We start from the raw sequence: 14,544 nt of genomic DNA, 5'->3' as shown, positions 1-14,544 counted from the left end.
CAAAAGAGGAATGTTCATACAATGAGGGTCTGTGTGTAGTGGCTCCGCTATTGCCTCGGTGCACCACACGGACAAACGATTGTCAGTGGACTATTTCAGACGGATCGCAATCGCTTTCTGTAACGTCTCCTCGCGTCTCTGGTGCGTCCGCTTGTTTTTCTTTTTGGACTTGTGATTTTGTAACCAGCTTCTTCTTCTTCTTCTTTTTTGTGTGGATGGAAACAGAAAAACGCACGCACACAGAAAAGACAGAAAAGGACTAATTTCCTCACAGACAGAGAGAGAGAGAGAGAGGGAGAAAGAAAAAAAGAGAAAATGCCGTGAGTCTTGAAGTTTCGAGAGGTTCTGTGTGTTTGTACATTCCTCTACTTTGTATTCTCCGCTGGCTGCGGTGCTGTTTAATGACTGCTTTAATGGCACATTGGAGGGAAAGTACGCTTAAAGAAAATGGGATACAATGAAGTGAGGGCTTCGTGTTGAATTTAATTAATCTGTGAGCAGAGGTCGAGTTGTTAGAAGGAGGAGTGGAGTCTAATCCAGCTGTGAGTTTCATGTTTGCAAATTATTGCCCTTTTAATGGTTATTACTCTAATTAAATACTATAATAACACTCCAGAGGAAGAAATCACTAGTATAGTTCTGTTACACTAGGACTCTTTTATTCCCTTATAATTGACTTTATTCGTTTTACTTTATAGTAAAATATTTATTATTATAATAACAATATTTATCAGTTTGATGAGATAATTGTTAGCACAGCATCACTTCTGTCTCCACTGAGCTTGTAGATATTTTGATCCCACATGGTTTCATAGTCGCTTCCATACGCACTGTTTTCTTCCATGCCCTTAAATACTGTGGTCCATTATCAGCTCCGTGGACCTCACTCACTAAACTTGGCCGGGCATGGGAGAAGCGACCCCCGCTCAGTCTGCTTCAGGCCCCTTCGTACCCATGTTGGGTGTAGGTTTAGGAGCCATGCCCGGTGGGGTCGCCAGTGGGCCCGTGGTGGCCCCAACCAGGGGCTCCGCGGTGCCACAGCTGCACAACGCCATCGTGGAGCGACTCCGCGCCCGCATTGAGCTGTGCAGGCGGCACCACTCCACCTGCGAGAACCGCTACCAGAGGGGTCAGGCCGAGAGCTCGGACCGGGAGCACGAAAGTACGCTTCACCTGCTCAACATAGTCCACCAGGGGCCCGGGACCCGCAAGTCAAAGGGCGGACGTGGGGCGAACCAGCAGCAACCTCCAGAGTACAGCAGGTCCAACGGGGAACTGAAGGGCGCCGACGGCGAGCAGAAGATTTCCACGCGCATAGCGGTGAGTTATTTTATTAATGACGATCGTGATCAGGGGCGTTTCAAGGGATTGTGTGGCCACAAGCAAAAGGGACATGAGGCCCCAGCATGATGTGCGATTATGCCATCTCAAAATGTAAAGTTGTAACTTATATTAAAGTGTGTAAGAATTGGTAATATCTAAAGATGTGTGGCCATCGTGGTAGAGTATGGTACGCTAAAGCCCACAAAACAGCACCTTTACTTGGTAGGCGGGGTCTGGGCTGTGCCCGATGGCTGTGTCAGCGAGATACGTAGTGTGACCTTGTGCTGGTGCGCCAACAACGACATTGAACGCGACACATGTATGAGAATAGATGGCGGGCGTTGAATAAACACCGGTCGCAAGGTAGTGACACCTTTCTGTCGCCCAATCAGCAAATTGTACTGTACCATTACTGTGGTACGCCAAGGGAAGGGTACTGAAAAATGAAAATGGTTGGGGCAGTTATTTTGGTACTATTCCTAATGGAAACGCCAAAAAATATGTACCATAACGAACGGACGTCACATTTTCATTTGCTTACAAAGATTTTTGCTTCAAAGTTTTTGTCCATCTGGGCTGCTTTGGAAACGTAGCAACACAAGATGGTTGCCTCCATAAAGCAAGGGCCTAAAGTACATATAAAAGGCTAATGCTAAGGCTATAGGAAGACCAAACAATGCTTTATACTATACTGTACTACTATACTTGTGCAAAGTATATTCAATTTCTGCCAATAAACCGGCCAAATGTTACACACTGGACTTTTAAATAATAGTTTAGACAAAAAGTTAATCTACCTACAAATTAGCTCTTGTTAGCATTTGAGTTTAATAATTAGAAGTATTAGAATTTATTATATTGCACACCAGTTAGTGATCTTGAGTTTAACTAAAATGTTGGTTTTGTGGACTAAGGCTGTTTTCTGACATAAACTAAAATGTCTGGAAAACTGTGTGTGAACATTTTCTGGGGTTAACGTAGTGAAACAGTTGACATGTGAATGCAGCGGGCGTTTGTCTGTGTGAGACTTGTTCACAACAGCAGGAGAACGTCTGAAATCCCCAAATTTCACTCAGGCGCTGGCGGATGAGTGACTTCTATGAATGTCCGGGCAGATCTGAAACCATCTTAGAGTTCTTGGTTGTTTTGTTCTCAGGGGGCCCCTCTCAGCTTGGCGCCCCATGCAATTGCTGCTTTTGCAACACCCCTAATGAAGAGGATGATGATGATGAGAGGTCACAGGCATTTTTTTTGTTATATACTTAAGCTTATTCTACACAAAATCCTCAAAGTGTTAGAGTCACGTAATCATGTCACAGCCAAATCCAGATTCCTGAGTGTCACAGCAGGCAGGATGCATAGAAAAAAGCAAGAGTAAAAAAGAGCGAGAGAGAGTGAGTGAGTAAACTCTGGTTTTCTGATTCTGCTGATTAAAGTGGCCCTCGGCTTTAAGTAGATGGGATGATACTCTATCACAGACTGTTGTTTGCAAAGCAATCCATTCAGAGGAAATGGTTTTGGGGTCATTGGGTCACGGGGATGTTTTGCATTTGCTTCAAACCATGTCAACGTCTCTACTCTGCAAACTGATCCAAAAAAAAATGGATGTAGATGTGTTTCTGTGGCTTGTTTTTTTTTTTTAATCAATCAGCTTTGTCATCTCATTTTGCAGAGATAGCAGGGATATAGATAATTCAGCTGATGGTATTTTTGCTTCTTCACAATGGAGGTTTTTGTTCCTGACACATCCTGTGTTAAGTAAAGCCTAGTGTGTCTTTATTCCGAGTAGTTTCAGTGCTCGTTTTGTACATTCAGAGATTCCCCCCGAGTGGAGTAGATTGAGAATAAAGGACTGCCTAGTTTGCATGTTCCTCTGCTCGTGCTGATAGGGCTGACTTCCTGTACAGCATATATTAAGGGCACGGTCGGTGAGAGGGGAGATTTATTTTGTTGTTTTCTTTCATTGGGCATGAGGGAGTTCAGCATATGAATTATTTCCCAAGCAGGGTTTCACTATAATGTCAGAAGGGTGAAAGATTGCAGATGTTCCTGCACCAGATTTGCTCGAGATGTCGAATGGAAAAATAAACAGTGTAATATTTTTTTTCCACTATGGCCATAAAAGGGCAGCAATGATTGTTCTGTCAGTTCATTTTGTGTCATTGCCGGAGCTGGGCATGGGATACACTGGTTTAAACCACAATCGAGACTTTGAACATGTGAGACAAGTACATTTTCCATGACTTATGGGGCTAATATAAAGTGCAGTTTAGCTTTATAGCTCATGACATCTTTAGTTTCCGTGCCGTTAGGTATAGTACAGCTGTGGAACATGATGGGGGGGCAAGAGACAACAACAGCATGGATTATACTTACTGTCTAAAAGAGGTCAGGGAACATCATTATCATGTACTGTTTCATTTTTACTGATGTTGACTCGGGAGTAGTGTGCGCTACACAAAACTGATGAGTGCAGCAAGATCTTGTGGAGGAAATGAAGTCCTGGCGTACATGTTTATATCAACCCTGAGGTTAATATGTTTTTTTTTTTTGCGACTCATGATGATTCTGTGCAGCAGAACAGCAGCAGCTGCAGAAATCCCATTTCATGCAATTGCACTGGATCCATCCAGTTCTTAAGTACTACACGCGGAGAGCTACTGTATTTATTACATTTATTTTAAAACTTAAAACTCCAATCAGATTCTTCAAAGATGTTTTTTTGTAAAGACTGTGAAATGTTTGTCTCGTATATTTCCCGGGGTGCAGCTGTAATTCACCATACTGCATTCCTCTGAATTAAAAAGTGGGGCTTCCACAATGGCCACATCTGTGCATGTTATTGACTGTTCACATTGGAATTTTTGCAATGGAAATGTACACCAAGCGAAGGGCAAACAACACAATGGATTATGACCGGCTGGGAGTGCAGAGTGAGCAGCACTTAACAACGATGCTCATTGAGTACAGATTAACAAAGGATATTCTCTTAGATGAAACTGGAGAAATGGAGAAAGAAGTAGAGATGAGCGCTTACTTATCCAACGACTCATGAAGTAATTTTCCTTAATACTTGCACGGACTCATCAAAAGCTTTTTTTGGATATTCCATATTAGATTTTTCCCTCAGTCTTTCCCTTTTGCACTTGTACCTGCAGCAGAATGTGTTCATCGTAGAAATATAGGTCACAGAATAGAGCTTAGAAAACGTTAGCCCCGTGTTACAATAAAGAGACGTTCAATTTCATCAGATGAGGATGCAGCCGCCATATTACAGTGTCTGACAAACATCCAGTAACCCTGATATAGCCTCGCTGCATGCGACGCGCCGTGCATTGTCATGCCCTATTATCATGCGTTTAACAAATGGCTCGCTAAGCACCTTCTTGAAAGATGTGCTGGCCGTGAAACGGTTTGAAGCACAAGGCCCCCATATAAATGTTTAGAGCCACTGAATACATTTCCTGTGTGCGTGTTTACTTAAAGTCAAACAGGCCTTGAAAAAAGCAGTAGGCAGGGGATGCGCGGTGATTAACAGTCCTGTGTGCACTCGGCGGATTTTTGTTATTTCCCAGTCTCGTTCTAAGTGACAGATCTGGGAACTGTAGGCCTGGAGTAGCATGTGCTCGAAAGTACTCTGTATGCTGATGTGTTAGTCTGTTGCCCCCACCCCCCCCCAAACTTGTGAATCTATGTGTCATCCACACGGCAGCCGCTCTGTTTCAAAGCCGGAGAATCATGGTGTACAAACCACATAACTGCAATGTCCCCAGTTTGACTGTAGCTAACCCCCACACACACACACACACTCATGAACCCACCCACCCCTAATTTTATTTCCCGTAACTCTTGAGTGTGAGCTGCTCGATAGTGTCTCAATGCCAAAATACTCTCATGTTTCATGGATTAATTTAGAGCAATAGAGCAAAAAAAAGAAAAAGACGAGTGTAAAAATCCCACTCATTTTCAAAACAGAGATCATGAGGAGAATAGCTATAAGTTGCCATGGTTCATGGGATGTGTAATTCTTCGTCTACTCTTAGAATAATAGTCTACAAAAAGGTTCCTCAATCCTGGTTCTGGGGACCCACTGCCCCGCATGTTATGTAACTTTCATTGCTCCTGATAAATGGCTTGTTATCTTTGCTTCTGCAGTGTTTCCTGATGAGCTGACCATTTGTCTACATGGTCTACACCTTGTCTATGATTAATGTCGTAGCCGGTCAAACCTGGTTCCAGGCTGAAACATTGTTTTTATATATATATATATATATATGTACACATATGTTGCCATCAGAGAAAATGAATGATGGGAAATTTAGCTTCCTGAGCCAGCGCTGTTCTTACAGTGGGTTGGACACTACGCTACGCACTTATCAGTTGAACTTTTAATAAAAGATGAGATGACCTCACTCACCGTGGCCTCGGTACCTCTTCCACAGAAGGTCACAAGACAAATCGGACGGGTGGGGGAAGATGATTAACAGGAAGGAAACAAGGAATACAAAATTTAGGCCTAATGTGTGTTTAATAAAGTGTTTATGTTTTTAGAAAGTTACTACATTGAGCTTTAAAAGCGGGATTTTTGTGTGACACTTTTACTCGTGATCAGTGGTTTATTATCAATGGCCAGTAGTAGATTGACAGCCTAAACAGCACGGAGAAAAAGAAATTCCTTGTTCTCTCCTGTGGTCATGTATGATGGTGTGTAAATGTGTGTGTGCGTGCCTGTGTGAGTGTGGGCTTGGGTGTGCACAGTAAGTGTTTCCTGGCATCCCCTGTTTGGCTGTTGAACCGCCTGAATCAGAGCTGCCGGTGGTCTGAGCTCAGCCCGGCTCGGCTGTGATGTGAAACAATTAGCCCAGGTCCGTGGGGGCCACCCACAGTGAAGCCCACAGCTTTACCCGGCTGTGTGGATGCAGTACGGATCCATGTTCAGCCCACAGATCGCTTCCATGTTGTTATGGGATGGCTGAAGTTTTTCTTTTCCGGGATCGCTGGCTGTCAGCTGCTCTGAATGCTGAATTACTTTAAGTCCCCTTTAGTGAGGAACAGGAGGGCTGTGGGTTCTGTTTATTGACTGCACGACTACACTGTAAGCCTAATGTGATTAAGCTTGTCTCATTGTGTTGACTGCGGCTGTGTGAGGACTCTGATTAAAAGACATTAAGACAGGGGTTCCACATATTGCAGCCATTTGATAATCTCCTCCTTCTTTTTGGTTTTATTCTTAATTCCGACATGTGGTTGCAGCTACAATCCAATTCTGCACATTAGTATAGTGTATAGTTTGGTGTGGGATAAAATAAAAACATGTCGTCTGTTATATGAAAACAACTTTAGGCTGGATTGCTTCATTACATTACCGTATTACACCACATAAACAGAATAAATTATACTTACGTATCACCCAGAGAAAACTAACAGCTTTTTTCTCATTCACATCAGGCAGATTTACCGAAATAATCCAAGGACAGTTCATAAATTAAACGAGATGTTCGTAAGCATGGCCTGTCTACAAGGAAGCGGTGCACGGTAGGTTAATGTCACACACAGCGGACTAATGCTGCTGCTCGTCCGTTTCCAGGAAGTTCCAGCCTCTGTCGGACATCTGTTTGGACAGTGTGTTGATTCTGAATTTGTCAGTTGCTGGAACGGGGAACGAGACATTCATTCCGGCTAAATCGCGCATGAAATGAATGTCTCTATTCCGCTGTAAACACGCTTTTTACGATAACATCGTTGCACATGCATTATAAACAACTTGACAACACATAAATTTGTGTGATCATGACTGCCGTGTCCTCGAGGGAGAGCAGACTACAAGCTTCAGTGGGCTTCTCTTCCAGTAGTTAACGCAGACAGCAGGTTTATTAGTGGCACAAAACAGGAGTTTACCAGTGACATTGATGTTTCTCATGGGGATGAATGCATTTTACTAAAGGATAGAGACTGTGTTTTTATGTACTAAGCAGGTAGTGCTCACTACTGACTCTCTCTTCCATAGCTGCCCAGACATGGTAACTGCTGATGACTACCCAGCTCCAAACAATGTTGTCTTGTCAATGGCAGAAAATGTGCCTCACATCCTGTTCACCAGTGGATTTCCCCCCAGACAAGACCTATGAGACACTGGCTGCTGTAAAGAACAATAGATTTACAGTTAAAGCTTTCTTGAGTAACATTCACAATGCACAAAAAACACACCTGGTTGAAGCGTAGAATCTTTATTGAACTGTGAAAAAAAGCCCAAGTGAAAAGGGTCATTTTCTTAGTTAAAGTCAGGGTTTGTAAGTCTGCTCTTGTGTGAAAGCTCCACCTCCAAAACACTGTAAGTCATTGTAGAGGAACTGTGAATTCTGGCTGCACTTTCTCAGCTGTTTTTTCCATGACTCTCTTGTTAGCTTATGGCTTAAGGCTCTGCTTCAGCAGTATGTGCCTCTCCAGATTGTAATGAATACTCCAGTGACACAGATACACCAACCAATCATTCACTGTGGTCTGAATGAAATGATTGGTCCAGTTAATTACTGTAAGGACTATAGACACTGGACACTTTTTATTTTTTTTCTTTACTTCAGACAACTTAGTTGATGCTAAGTAAATAAGATATTGCTTAAGTCAAACTGGCTTTTGCTATTTCTACATGACTACGAACCTATACAGCAATCATAGTTGTATTTATTACAGTGTTGTGTGGGAAACATGCTAAGTTTAATCAAGCTAAGGCCATAGTCTGACTAAGACAAGCAATCGGACAACTTGCTGAGTCCGAGGATACATGTGGAGGAAAATATAGATCTATTGCCTGTGTACGTCTGACTCCCCCTCCATAGGTGGCGCTGTATAAGCTAGTGAGTGTTGAATCAGCTTCCTGTTGACGTTTACATATGGTGCATACGTAGAACATCAAGTCCGACTAAGTGTATACGCGCATTATCCAGGTATTTTAGTCCGACTAAGACTAGCTCGATTTTATTAGGACTAATGTTCTAACATGACGTTAAGAAAACTGAATTATTGTCTTAGTCTGACTAACATCGGACTTTTAACATGCACATAAACGCAGTGACTGACTTACAATGATCTGTTGAACTGGATTGATATTACATTTACACACTCAGATGCTACGGAAGAAACACTTGACTGTCCCTTTTATATGCTTTATGTAAAATGTATTCTGATCGGATGATTCATTTAATATTGATTAGGTGAGGGGAGGTAAAAAAAAAAATCTCTCTCTAAAAAAAAAAAAGACGAGACTCAGCAAATGTGATGTCATGCAGCAGCAGTGTGTTGGAAATAGAGCTCTAAATCTGGGACATCTCCGTACATCTCCGTACCTGGCAAGATTTGCTGCCTTCTGATATGAGCACACTTACTCTCTTCTTTTCTTTGCTTTTCTTTTCTGGACTAATACAAATTAGTCCAGAAAAGAAAACACACACACAAAATGAGAATGCAAACAAAATATGTCAGAGGGATGATGCAGTCACCAGAAGCCTAGCAGGTTCAGTATGTATGTCAAATCAAAAGCATTCATGGATCATCTGTTCTACATGCATCTCTAGTAGTGGTGTTTTAAGTCCCTTTTTCGCATTTCCACACATCCATCCATCCATCCCTTCACCTGTCTCTCTCGCTCTCTATTTCTCTATACGCACACACACGAGCGTGCACAACCCGCCCTGCTGCACATACCTCATGTTTTATTCAGAAGCCTATGGAAAGGGAAGGCTGTATCTGTCTTTGAACAATGCTGCCAAAATCATGTAGCAGACCTGTCTCTTCCTCAGTCTTCAAGGGATAATAAAATATAAGTGGCTACATGCTCAGAGGAACACAGGCTTCTGATGGTCCAGCTGGGCCAGGCCTGCTCTGCTCCTGTATAACCTATATAACACCCTGTGTGGTCTTTAGGGTGAATTTAACCTGTAGTTGCACTGGAAGCATAGCTGGCTGTGGTCCGCGGTGTTTAACAGAGGCTTACAAGGTTACAACTTTACCTTCAGACACCTACAACGTAGGAAGTACATGTTCATCATCCACCGTGCTTCGTCTCCCTCTGTGCTGCCGTTGCAGGCTTTGTTGTTTGTATGCTGCTAATTTATATTCAGCACAATGATGAATACTAGGTCATGTATATCAGTTTGGCATTGTTTACTCTCCCATGATACACAAAACAAGTGCGATTGAACGTGTGTTGTTGTGAAACAAATATGGCAGGTCTTCTTTTTCCCCAAGTTAATGATGCCGTTCGCTAATAAGAATAAAAATGGGGTCTGAAAATATGTGATAAGAGTTTTCAGGTTAGTCTCACATTTTGCTGTTGTTGAGTTTGCTGCGTGAATGTTTGGGCTGGGTTTTGAGAAATCAATTATCTGATTAAACTCATTTTCAATTCATAAAATCACAAGATTGATCTGGTAATATATGCCCAGTTATGATGGTGAACTTGAAAACATGGCAGGACCACAAATCATCTGAAAGCACCGCCCCAATCCAAAGGCAGATGTCTGGGCTCCTGTTGGGTATAAAACCTACAGTATGAGGTAGAGTTGGACAAAAGCTTTTAGTTCTCTGAATCTGCTTTCAAAGATGCACTGCAGTCTGCACCGCTCTGTCCAGAGGGACTTTATGTGACACTGCCAATGACCACAAAAGTCTCTGCGGACATTTTCCAGAACTTCTGCTGCTTGCTCCGCAACCATCTCTCTGGATGTTGTCCACACGAGGAAAAGCTCAGGATTATTTTGCCTGAAAATAGCTTCGAAACTTGTTTCATGTCCCAAAACTACTATTTTAAGTGAACCGATAATGATGTGATTAATACCTCAAATACAATCTGAACAATCACCTCCAAAGCCGGTGCACAATTGTTTAAATATCCTCGTCAAGCCTCCAAATGCAAATTAGAGTCTGCAAGATGCACTGCCGTGAATATGCGTGGATACTTGTTTCATGTTTGAATGAATATGAATTATCCTGCGAGTCAGTGTTCCATCCAACTGAACATCTCACTGGGTTGAAATACCTCCAATCCCAAGGGTTTCAGATTAGAGTTTCCCCCACTGTACTCCTTTGTTGTTGATTTGTGCTTGCAGCAATGTTTCCTGTTGTCGCCACCACTTTGTTTGAATTTTTCCAAGCACTGTGTTGGACCCAGAGACACGCGCAGCGTCAAGTGAGCCAATGCGTTCAGTGGGGAATTTCTAGAAGGACTGATAAATTAGTGCTTATTGTCACTGTGAAATCCAACCATCAAGGAAAAACGTCAGGATGTCAGATGTTTAAATATACTGTGTAAGTGAGCGAAGGAAAAGGCCTGAGCTTTTGTGCAGCTACATTTTCAGAGGGGCCTTGTAGAGGCCTGATGCGATTCCCTCTCTAGTCTGAGCTCTTTGAGGTTTGTCAGGTTTTTCCTGCTTGACTTAATTGAAGAGAGAGAGCAGGATTGTGTGTGTGTGAGGAAAAAGACGAGAGGAGGAGGAGGAGGAAGAGGGGAGGAGGGGTTAAAGCCTTGGAGTGTCTTTCCACAAGTGCTTTGCTACCCAGTGCTGAAACTGGAACCCTGTGGGAAGAAGCGTGTTCAGGTGTATGTTATGCCGAGTGTGTGGAAGGTAAAATTCAGGCAACAAACCGCATGTGCAGCAGGACAAACGCAGCACTTTGCTTCCTTGATTTTGAAGGCACAATATCCAGTAAATAGACCGTGGCTATTGATAATGATGCGTGTTTGGCTTTGGTGGCAACTGTGAAGGTTTAGTTTGAGAGCCGAGACACAGAAGGAGCCGTGTGTTTGGACACACAGTCACTTATCTGTAACCGTTCTCACACTTATCTGAGAATCAGCCACCTGATATGTCAGAGTTTCCTGGACTTGTGTTGCTGATGTAAACAGATCTGATCATCACGGTTGCCTCTGGAGAACTGGGTGTGGATGTCCACCGACAGTATGTGCTCCTGTGTTCACACAGTGTCTCTGTCCTCATCTCGTTGAAATTCCTTACCCTACCCTTTAGTCGGGGGTTTACAGGTTCATAACAATATCTATGTATCAAACAAAGCCATTCAAACCGCAGTTTTAATCAGCCGTGTCACTCCTCTGCCCAGGAACAATTGGGTTCAGAGCAAAGCAGTTTTATTTGCAAGACTTCAAACAGCCCGTTTCTCCCAAGGGTCATTACCCCACTCAGGAAATGAGAGAGTGGGCTCCTGATGTCACTGGCAAACCCCTAACACAGAGTGCTGGGTTAAACTGGGAGAGGGGGGTATGTTAGATCAGAGTTCAGACATGTTTACATTACAACTCAGGATATTTCTCAGAGCCCGGCCAAGCTGCCGAAGTTCCCAGGCTCCAGAGTTGCGGAGTGCTGAAAAGAGGCACAAGCATTCACTTTTTCTCCTCTTTTCTCCTCTCCCTCCAGCTCCTGTGTGTGCTCCGGGGTCTAAGTCACAGTTCAACTCCATTTGCATTGCACTAATGTTCTGTTCTTTGCCACAGTTGTTCTCCGCGGCAATATAATAGACGTGAAAATGTACGAAAGGTGAAAGTCACAAACCCACTGGATACTGACGACGTTTGCGAGTCTGAAACGTTGCTGACGTTGTTTTTAGGAATTAATGTCAAGAGCTAATAGAAAATTCAACACAAGTGTTCACTGTTTTCTGTCCTTGACATCTCCTTTCCTTTTGCCTTTAATATGCACATCCCTCTGCTGTCTCAGGAGTAACAATAACAAGGTGAAAGCTGTCCCACCATTTATACAAGTGTCTGAGGTGGAGTTAAACCAACATACTGAGGCAATATTGGTATTTTATATCACTTCAGTTTTGTCATTAAAGACAAATTAAAGACAAATAACCACAGCAAATACATATAGTTGAAAAATAACTGATTTTGGGGAGGGAACTTCATGGATTACTGATTTAAAATGGCCATCACGGGGCGACACCATTGGTTACAAGTCCATTTGTGTGCAAGTCTGTGAGAAAATGAGACTTCATCTCACTTGATTTATAACACCAGCAAACATGTTGGATCCTGTATTTAATCGTACATTACTTCCAGCGCGGCGTAATTTAGATTTAATTTAGTGTAAGTCATTCATTTCAGGTCTTATTTAATACAACATGGTGTCAATTTTGTGAAGTATGGTCCCATTTAGAGTAGGGATGGACATTTTCCACCCCCCGCGGCAATATAATTAAGAATAGTCACATTAGCTATTTGACTTTTTAGAATCAATCATGTAATCAAATTGTTGAATATTCATGCCCGTCACTAATTAAGAGTAAAATAGATGGTAAAAAGCACTGCACATATTGTGGCATTGACACTATGTGAATGACAGCCACTGTCGTCCAAGCGGTGTAGGGTTGCAGGTGTAAGTGGATGTACAGTGGATGACGTCAGATTCCAAGCCAACTCTTCCAAATATACTCCTGGTTTCTAAAAACCAACATGGCACATGCCAAAATACTAAACTTTAGGCTTTTAAACTTGGGTTTTGCCACTTAGTGTAGCTTAAATTGTGGATAATCTGCTTAGGCTAATGTCTAGTTAGCTGTTTATGCTGTTTTGCTAATGAAACTTGATCATGAAAGTTGTTTTAACTTGAAATATATCACAGTTGTTCTAAAGTCAAAGGCAATTTATTCTGTTCCACTCAGTAATCAGTGCAACATATTTTGGAACCATACTTGTAATTGTTGGTCGAGAACATGGCCAGAATTAAATTAAAGCAGCTAAATAATTCAAGCTGGCAGCCAATATTCAGGCTGTCATTCTTAGGTTTCAGTGCTAAAATATAGGTATCGGTGCCATATCGTCCTTCAAATTCCCAAACTGTCAAATCCTAATTCCGATGTTTCCAACTGCCAGATCACCGTGTGCCAAGCGTCAGATACGGGTCTAGAGGAGGAACATAGATGGTCTTGTTTCTTGCCTTAGCTCTGCCAATATGGTTGAGGAGTGGCAGCTGGAATGTTTGTGTTAGTGCGCTGCTGTGGTGAGGTGTCACAGTGCTGAGCTATGCTCTGGCGCCTGCTCTCTCTCCACCTTGCCTAGAGGTACACAGACACTGCTGTTAGATCGACAGCTCACACGGTGAATTAAAAACCAGGGGAAGATCCCTGGTCTCTATCCTACCTTGTCCAATCATCAGCAATCTGCTTGTAACAGGAAGCAGGCTTAACAGTGGTGAACAGTGGCCTGGTGGTTATTTGACACTAATTTCAGCTCATACTGACCTGATTATGGCACACATTGTTAACTGGTGTGATGCTTCTGTCTTTGATCAGTGGAAGTTAATAATTCCATAAAGCCCTTTCAGTGTGATGTAAATCAAGTGATTTCTAGAGAGAACTAGACCCCTGCACCTCCTCTAGATCTGTTTACAGCCTTTGGAAACTCGCAGTCTTGCTTTTGTAGTACACTAAAGTTCAGCAGAATCAAATTCCTCGCGCAGGTGATTCTAAAACAAACACAAATATTTTGCATCCTAAGCTGAATCTGATGTCTGCGTGACAAGTGAGAGGAATCTGTTTTCCCTTCCATGGAAGGATAACACGAAGAGCTAATGAGGGGGAACATGGAGTGTCAGACTGAACTCATGTCAGAGACAGTGACAGTGTCTTCGTCGTTTGACGGATATGAGGATATATTTGCCTTCAAGTTCTTCATTGTCAGTCAAATTGTTTAGGTTTGGGTAACTGATGTGCGATTTGCATAACATTTATGGCAGCTCCTGAGGGGTGTTAGCGAACTCTTGTGTTATTATAGAAGGTGTTTTCTCATAAACTGTTTATTTTTTTTTCCCCTTTCAAGTTGAAAATGTATAAAGGATGCTGGAGCCATCTGGTAAAAACCAGATGGTAAATGTTGCTTCAAGAAGGTGAAAATGAATCTTGCTGCAATTAAGTATGTGAATCACATAACTACGTTAGGACTAAACATTTTTTCACGCTACATGATTTTTAGCACCCGGTTTCCACCCAAAGCCTCCAATCATAGCTCAATCGGCAGTCGACAACTGCTACGTGTGAAGTCTACAAACCCGTAATAAGAGAAGGCTCCCCAAAGCATCACAGACTCGATTTTTAGCCTGCTGGAAATCTACTCGGCGTCACCAGGCCACCGGTGAGTCTGGGAAGTGGTGAAGGTGGAAGAGGGAGCAAGACAACATCAAAAAAAACATGTCAGACATCACAGCCGGCATT

At 42.7% G+C, this 14,544-nt stretch overlaps 1 protein-coding gene across 1 annotated transcript in view; it reads left to right on the top strand.

Annotated features, from left to right (window-relative positions):
- The first annotated feature begins 268 nt into the window (after positions 1-268).
- zmp:0000001236 (mastermind-like protein 2) overlaps positions 269-14,544 on the top strand; it is a 41,875-nt gene continuing 27,599 nt past the window's right edge. The window contains exon 1 of the mRNA XM_044032628.1: positions 269-1,320. Within this exon, the coding sequence (XP_043888563.1) occupies positions 907-1,320 (414 nt within the window). The 5' untranslated portion in view covers positions 269-906. The remainder of the gene's footprint in view (positions 1,321-14,544) is intronic.

This window comes from Solea senegalensis, linkage group LG8 (assembly GCF_019176455.1).
Source record: "Solea senegalensis isolate Sse05_10M linkage group LG8, IFAPA_SoseM_1, whole genome shotgun sequence".
Classification (NCBI taxonomy): Eukaryota; Metazoa; Chordata; class Actinopteri; order Pleuronectiformes; family Soleidae; genus Solea; species Solea senegalensis.
The sequence above is the reverse complement of the archived record's forward strand: the minus strand, read 5'-3'. Positions and strand labels throughout refer to the sequence as shown.